At 43.1% G+C, this 8,656-nt stretch overlaps 1 protein-coding gene across 5 annotated transcripts in view; it reads left to right on the forward strand.

Annotated features, from left to right (window-relative positions):
- The window catches only part of Gmeb1 (glucocorticoid modulatory element binding protein 1), a 33,172-nt gene extending 24,962 nt beyond the window's left edge, over positions 1-8,210 (forward strand). For all 5 annotated transcript variants that reach the window (XM_040756456.1, XM_040756458.1, XM_040756459.1 and 2 more), the window contains 3 exons: positions 1,014-1,151; positions 4,895-5,017; positions 7,399-8,210. In XM_040756456.1, coding sequence (XP_040612390.1) covers positions 1,014-1,151; positions 4,895-5,017; positions 7,399-8,096 — 959 coding nt within the window. In that variant the 3' untranslated portion in view covers positions 8,097-8,210. The remainder of the gene's footprint in view (positions 1-1,013; positions 1,152-4,894; positions 5,018-7,398) is intronic.
- The last annotated feature ends 446 nt before the right edge of the window (positions 8,211-8,656 follow it).

The following is an 8,656-nucleotide window of genomic DNA, read 5'->3' on the forward strand; positions in this document are numbered from 1 at the left end:
AGGGTTTCTCTGTATTGTTTTGGAGCCTCTCCTGGAACTGGCTCTGTAAACCAGGCTGGCTTCAAACTCACAGAGATCCACCTGTCACTCTCCCGAGTACTGGGATTAAAGGTGTGAACCACCAATGCCTGGCTTCTGCTACATTTCTTTTTTTTTTTAATTATTTATTTATTACGCTTATAGTTTTTTATCTGTGTACATGCTTGTACCCCAGGAGAAGGCATCAGACCTCATTATAGATGGTTGTGAGCCACCATGTGGTTGCTGGGAATTGAACTCAGGACCTCTAGAAGAACATGCAGTAAGTGCTCTTAACCTCTGAGCCATCTCTCCAGCCCCTGGTACATTTCTTAGGTAAATCAAACTTGGAGATGTTAGAAGGCAAAGTTAAGTAGCAGGTGACTTAAAGTACAGTGACTATTAATTCCCTTAGAAGGGACCAGGAAGAGCTTCATCACTTTCTCCCTCTAATCATTCATTTAGTAAATAGTTGTTGCATGTCTGACAGTGTTGCTATTTGCTGGATACATACATGAAGAGATTTAGCCACCACCCTAGGAAAACATATAGTCCCTCCTACCCAGCTGCTTGGTTTAGTGTACAACTAGAGGGAATATCTTTAATTAATATTTAGCTTAATATCTTTATTAGCTAGCCTTTGTAAAATTAAGTCTTATCTAATTGAAAGCAAAATTAAAATTGAATTTAATAAAGTAATACTTAGTCTTAAATATTGAATGCCTATTTAATATTTAACTGAATATCTTTATTGGAGTGGGATGTCTGTTTTTATAGCCAGAATAATAACAAATCAGTGGCATGACAAATTAAGGCAATTATCTCAAGCCCCTAGTGACTGAAGGGGCTAATAATTAGGTACCAACACATGGAGGCAGCTAGTCTTTCATGTTTTAGTACAGATTCCTTTTGAATTGAAATTAACAGTGTAGACATGTGCAGAGGTATCTGGGTAATGTCTCTGTTTACCTTCTGTCTTTTCCTTCTTGTGCCAGAGGACACTTTGATGTTCTGGAAAGGAATAGCTGATGTAGGGTTGATGGATGAGGTAATCTGTAATATACAGAAGGAGATAGAAGAGCTTCTCAGGGGCGTTCAGCAGCGGCTCATCCAGGCTCCCTTCCAGGTCACAGGTAAGTGCACTGAGCCTGGTAATTGCCTTTGTTCTTGAATATTCACAATTGTACTCAGGTTACTGTTGGCCTCACAACTCTGAGGCAAAGGTATCATTATCTTCATTTTACAGATAAGAAAAGTAAAGTAAAGCTTGTAAAAGCTAAGTCATTGTTTTTCATGGTTCATGACTATGTTTTGTTCATTTATGTGGTCCTAGGGAGTTAACTTGGCCTCAGCATACTAGGCAAGCACTTTTCTACTGTGGTATATACTCAGCCTTATTTTATTTGTTTATTTGTTTATTTATTGTTTTTCGAAACAGGGTTTCTCTGTGGCTTTAGAGGCTGTCCTGGAACTAGCTTTTGTAGACCAGGCTGGTCTTGAACTCACAGAGATCCACCTGCCTCTGCCTCCTGAGTGCTGGGATTAAAGGTGTGCGCCACCACTGCCTGGCTTGTTTTAAAGAACTTACTCTTGGGCTGGAGAGATGGCTCAGAGGTTGAGAGCACTGGCTGCTCTTCCAGAGGTTCTGAGTTCAATTCCCAGCAACCATATCGTGGCTCTCAACCATCTGTAATGAGATCTGGTGCCCTCTTCTGGTTTGCAGGGATATATGCAGGCAAAACACTGTATATATAATAAATAAATAAATCTTTAAAGCCGGGAATATAAGAGAGAGAGAGTTTACTCTAATTTTTTAAGTTAGTTTTAAAAGTTTCTATTACTGTGATGAAACAACATAACAAAAGCAACTTGGGTGTGTGGGAGGAAGAGTTTACTTTATCTTATGCTTCCAGGTCACCCTGGAGAAGTCAGGGCAGGAACACAGATAGGGCAGGAACCTAGCAGAAGCCATGGAGGATTGCTGCTTCTTGGTTTGCTCCCCATGCCTTGCTCAGCCTGTGCTCTTATGTACCCAGACCACCTGTCCAGGGGTGACACTGCCCACAGTGAGCTGGACTCTCTCACATCAATCATCAATCAAGAAAATGTTTCAGGACTGGAGAAGTGGCTCAGAGGTTATGAGCACTGGCTGCTCTTCCAGAGGATCAGGGTTCAACTCCCAGCACCTACGTGGTGGCTCACAACCACCTTTAATAATGAGATCTGGTGCCCTCTTCTGGCATGCAGGCAGAATACTGTATACATAATAAACAAATCTTTAAAAAATTACATATTAAAAAAAAAAAGAAAATGTTTCATAGACTGGAGAGATGGCTAGAGGTTAAGAGCACTGGCTACTCTTCCAGAGGTCCTGAGTTCAATTCCCAGCATCCTCATGGCAGCTCACAACTGTCTGTAACTCCTGTTTCAGGGGATCTGACACCCTTACTGACATACATGTGGGCAAAACACCAATGTACATAAAATAAAAATTTCATTCTGGAGGTAGAGACAGGCATATCTCTTGAGTTCCAGGCCAGCCAGGGCTACACACAGAAACCCTGCCTCGAAAAACAGACTTGCCCATCCATAGTCCACTCTGATTGTAGTTTTCTCCTCCAAAATGAATCTAGCTTATATAACTTGTGTTGGTGTGTGTGTGTGTGTGCGCGCGCGCGTGCGCGCGCATATGAATGCAAGTGCCCTTGGAGGGCAGAGGCACCAGCTCCCCCTGGAGCTAGCAGTGTGTACCACACTTGATATGGTGCTGGGAACTTAACTCAGGTCTTCTGGATTAACAGTATGTGTTCTTTGTTTGTTTGTTTGTTTTTTAAAACAGGGTTTCTCTGTGTAGCTTTGGAACCTGTCCTGGAACTCATTCTGTAGCACAGGCTGGCCTAGAACTCACAGAAATCCGCCTGTCTCTGCCTCCCTCAGCCTCATAGCTTGTATCTTTACTGAATTATTACACTTGTTAGTTGTTACTTTTTTCTTTTTAGATCTATTTGGTTTTTGTTTTGTTTTGTTGGTTTTTGTTTTTCTTCTTTTTGAGGCAGGCTTTCTCTGTGTAGCTTTGGAGTCTGTCTTAGCACTCCATGTATAGACCAGGCTGACCTTGAACTCTTAGAGATCAGCCTGCTTTTGCCTCCCAAGTGTTAGGGTTAAAGTTGCAAGCCACCATGCCCAGCTTCAATATGTAATTTTTGTGACAGGTTCCATGTATCTCAACTACTCTCAAACATTACATAGCTAAGGTTGAACTTAATTTCTCATCCTCCTGTCTCCCCCTACTGATTGCTATGCCTAAACCAGGAAATCCAGTTTTACTTACATTTGTTTATCACTCTCATTTATTTATTTATTTATTTATTTATTTATTTATTTATTTATTTATTTGGTTTTTTCGAGACAGGGTTTCTCTGTATTGCTTTGGAGGCTGTCCTGGCACTCGCTCTGTAGACCAGGCTGGCCTCGAACTCACAGAGATCCGCCTGCCTCTGCCTCCCGAGTGCTGGGATTAAAGGCGTGCGCCACCAACGCCCGTCTTATTTATTTATTTATTTATTTATTTATTTATTTATTTATTTATTTGATTGTTTGTTTTTTGGGGAGGCGCATTATCAACGCCATAGTGTATATGTTGAGGCCAGAGGACAACTTGCCATTTTTTCCTTCTATCATGTGGGTCCCAGGAATCAAACTCTGATCATTGGGGTTGGCAGCAAGTACTTTTACCTGCTGAGCCATCTCACTGACCACACTTATTGTGTGGGCCCTGCAGATGAAACCAAGGCCTTTGTATGCCAAGGAAGTCGTCTGTCACAGAACAAACTTCCACCCAGTTGTAAATCAGTACGTGCATGGAATGAAACACAAGTAAATTACACACAAAGCTGAGGTGGCTGTTTTCATAGTGGTTGAGAAAGGTTTGTGGGTGGTGAGCTTTGAGCAGCAATCTGGATTTTAGAACTTAGGCATATAATAAGCTGGGAGAAAGAGCTTTCAGGCAGAGAACAAAGATCTTGGAGTTACAACTTAGGCATATAATAAGCTGGGAGAAAGAGCTTTCAGGCAGAGAACAAAGATCTTGGAGTTAGAATTTAGGCATATAATAAGCTGGGAGAAAGCTTTCAGGCAGAGAACAAAGATCTTGGAGTTAGAACTTAGGCATATAATAAGCTGGGAGAAAGAACTTTCAGGCAGAGAACAAAGATCTTGGAGTTAGAACTTAGGCATATAATAAGCTGGGAGAAAGAACTTTCAGGCAGAGAACAAAGATCTTGGAGTTGCAATGCTGGGTGAATACCAAGAATTATAGGAAGCTAGGTGGTAGCGCACACCTTTAATCCCAGCACTGGGGAGGCAGAGGCAGGCGGATCTCTGTGAGACCCATCTGGTCTACAAAATTGAGTTCCAAGACAGCCAGAGCTGTTACACAAGGAAACCCTGTCTTGAAAAACCAAAACCAAACAAACAAATAAATAAATTGTCTGGCATGGCAATGAGCACTTGTCAACATAGAACTAAAGATGGGGAAGTAGAAGTTCAGGGTTATCCTTGGCAAGTTTGAGGCCAGCCTGGGCAACAAGGTCTTTTCTCAAAACCACCACAACAGTTTTTTGAAATGTATTTAAGAGAGTTCCATAATTTCTTTATTCTTTTCCTTGTTGGGGATGAGGGGAGCTGTGGTCAAATCAGAGGCTTATATAGCTTAGACTGGCCTAGAACTCAGGCTACAGAGTGACTGTACTGCCTCTGTCTCCCAGGTGCTGGGATTCCAAGCATGCACCACCACTCTGAGCTGTTCTTTTAGATCTATAACTAGTACAATAGGGGACTATTTGGACTCTACAAGCCTGTGATTTGTTTCAAATAGATGCTGCTGTTCTAAACAATGTGGCACAGACATTTGGCCTAATGGACACAGTCAAGAGAGTTTTGGACAACAGACGGAAGCAAGTGGAGCAGGGAGAGGGGCAGTATCTCTATACCCTGGCAGGTACGTGCACTGACCTCTTTTCCAAGACATGTGCTTATCTTGAATGCTTTTTGAAGGGTTGATGTGTCACTCAGATATTCTAATAATCTAGGAATGTTGGTACAGGAGACATGAATCAGCTTTCCTTTTTCTACATTATTGATACGGCTGTTTTTGCTAACTATGAATGTTGTACATTTTCCACTGTTGTCATAATCATAAATTGTGACTGGGGAGATGGCTGGCTGAGTTCATAAAGTATTGGCCCTATACACATGAGGACTTCATGTTTGGATTTCCACTACACACATGAAGAACCTAGGCTCAGGGTATGCATCTGCAGTCCCAGTACTGGGGAAGAGGAGACAGCAGGTGCTTGGAGCTCGTTGGCCAGCCAGCCTAGCCAAATTGAGGAGCTCCAGGTTCATTGAGATACCCTGTTTCAAAAAATAAGGTGGAATGTGATCAAGAATAATATCCAATATTGGCCGGGTGGTGGTGATGCACGCCTTTAATCCCAGCACTCGGGAGGCAGAAGCAGGTGGATCTCTGTGAGTTCGAGGCCGGGCTGGACCGACAGCCTCCAAAACAATACAGAGAAACCCTGTCTCATAAAACCAAAAAAAAAAAAAAAATCCAATATTGATCTCTGGACTCCACACAAGGGCACAGTCCCACACATGTATCCTCACCCTGCAAATACAATAAATGTATAAACTGAGCAGTCAAAGTGTGAGCACCTAGGTCACGTTAACTCAGCTCCTTTGTTCATTTCAGGGTCTTTAAGGAACTTAAGGAAAAACAAATACAGAAACAAGTAAGCACAAGAAAATACTCAGTTTTGTAGGTGTGGTAGAAGAACAAAAGGACTTTTCTCTTAGACCTGGAGAAAGCTGAGAAGATTTGGGGGATGAGAGTATAGCTCCATTGTGGAACACGTGTATTCATGTGCAATGGCCCGGTTTGAGCCCAACCACTGCACAAGACATAGGAAGGTGGAAAGAAAGAGGATATGAGAATAATTTTTAGGGAAAAAAATTCACAGGTTCACAGTGCAAATGAATAGAGGTGTGGATTAGTGGTCCTTGAAGAACACCTCACCCTTGACAACAAAGCCTGGAGAATTCTATTACTTATTCCTAATCCACGGGTGATACTCTATGTGAAACTTTTTTTGTTTTGTTTTGTCTTTTTGCTTTTTGTTTTTTTGAAACATGGTTTCTCTGTGAAGCCCTGACTAACTTGGAACTTGCTCTGTAGACCAGACTGGCCTCAAATTCACAGAGATCCACCTGCCTCTGCCTCCCGAGTGCTGGGATTAAAGGCGTGCACCACCACCGCCCGGCTGAAAGACTGTCTTTTTTTTTTTTTTTTTTTTGGTTTTTCGAGACAGGGTTTCTCTGTGGCTTTGGAGGCTGTCCTGGAACTAGCTCTTATAGACCAAGCTGGTCTCAAGACTGTGTCTTAAAGGAGATAAACACTTGTTTGTCTTCTTGTCTGTACATGTATCCACATATACATGCTCATACATGTACACTTAAACACATAAACAAGCCAGGTGGTAGGGGCACACCTTCAATCCCAACACTTGGGAGGCAGAGGCAGGTGGATCTCTGAGTTTGAGACCAGCCTGGTCTACAAGAGCTAGTTCCAGGACAGCCTCCAAAGCCACAGAGAAACCCTGTCTTGAAAAACAAAAAAACACATAAATAAACCACAAAAGTTAAAAGAAAAATGTTATCCTATGCCTTATAACTCTATACAATTTAGGTGTGGCTGGAAAGACACTTTCTCCTCTTCAGGGAATCTGAGTTCTGTTCCCAACACCTACACCAGGTGGCTTACAGTCACCCTGCACTCACATGTACACACAAACACACACACACACACACACACACACACACACACACACACACACACACAAATAATTAAAGATGAGAATGTAATTAAAATATATGTATATCTGTGTATGGGTATGCTGGGAAATGTAGCTCAATGTTAAAGCATGTCCTTAGTATGCTCATGGCCCTGGGTATAAATCACATACTTATTAAAAGGAAAAAGACTATGGGAGGCTTCTTTGAGTTGTGTTTTGGCAAGAGATGAAAAACTTGCAGAGGAGTATATGGGGTTGAGTAAAGAAAGATCACGTTTTAAAGGACTCTGAATTGTTGCCCTGCCCATAATCACACCATTAAGTGCAATTACTGAAGGATTTAAAAGAATGATCTCCACAAGTCATTTGGGAAACAATGGTGTGACTTGCCTGAGGCTACACAGTGTAGGACCGGCTGTCTCCTGACTCCCTGGTTAGTGTTCCCAAGATGACATTTCTTTGTACAAAGTATAGCTGTACAAAGCTATAGCTGTGGATATTTTCTTTTGTTCCCCCCCCCCCATAGATTTGGAACGGCAATTGGAAGAGCAAAAAAAGCAAAGCCAAGATCCTAGACTGAAACCCCAGACAGTTCAAAATGTGGTACTAATGCCTGTGAGCACCCCAAAGCCTCCAAAAAGACCCCGGCTCCAGCGTCCAGCCTCCACCACTGTCCTGAGCCCCTCTCCTGTCCAGCAGCCTCAGTTTACTGTCATCTCACCTATCACCATCACCCCCGTCGGTCAGTCATTCTCTATGGGCAATGTTCCAGTAGCTACCCTCAGCCAGGGCTCCAGTCCTGTGACTGTCCACACGCTGCCTTCTGGACCTCAGCTCTTCCGATATGCCACAGTGGTTTCCTCTGCCAAGAGCAACTCACCAGACACAGTGACCATCCACCCTTCATCAAGCTTGGCTCTACTAAGCTCCACCACTATGCAGGATGGTAGTACCCTGGGCAATATGGCCACCATGGTGAGCCCTGTGGAGCTCGTGGCCATGGAGTCTGGCCTGACTTCAGCAATCCAGGCTGTTGAAAGCACCGCAGAGGACGGGCAGACCATCATTGAAATTGACCCAGCTCCAGACCCTGAGGCTGAAGACACTGAGGGTAAAGCAGTCATCTTGGAGACAGAGCTGAGGACTGAGGAGAAAGTGGTGGCCGAGATGGAAGAACACCAGCATCAGGTCCACAATGTGGAGATTGTGGTTTTGGAGGACTAACTGGGGATGGGGCCAAGAGCTATGTTTTGGTTTGGAATTTTAATTATGTTTATTTTTATCATTGTCCCACTCATTTCCACATAGAACCTTTTTTTAAAAAAAACAAACTACAAATCTCGTTGTAACTGACAATGTTGGGTTCATCCTACCCCCTCACTGACAGACAAATGGACACAACAAGCTACCTTTCCTGAAGTTAGGAACAGGTCATCCAGTGTCCTAATCATCTTACCCCAAGGAAGGTATTGCTTTTAGGGGAGGCGTCAAAATAACCAGGAACCCTTTCCAGAATAGTCTGTGCACACATGCATGGTTTCACTGTTGCAAAGATGCATTGGCCAAACTCTGGAACACAGATCTGACACCGGAAGACGACCAGCTCTCACATGGATACAGAAGGGCTCTTGCCTCTGTATCCTGGATGTGGCCTCAGAGGCCAGTGCAAAACTCGGAAGCAAAAGGAAGTTGAACTCTGCTTAGAGTGGAAAGTAGCATGCCATCATCAGCTTAAAAGGGGAAGTTCTTTCACAAGGAGAGGGCAAGGAATGATCTTCCAAAGG

This window comes from Mesocricetus auratus, unplaced genomic scaffold (genome assembly GCF_017639785.1).
Source record: "Mesocricetus auratus isolate SY011 unplaced genomic scaffold, BCM_Maur_2.0 Super-Scaffold_100014, whole genome shotgun sequence".
Classification (NCBI taxonomy): domain Eukaryota; kingdom Metazoa; phylum Chordata; class Mammalia; order Rodentia; family Cricetidae; genus Mesocricetus; species Mesocricetus auratus.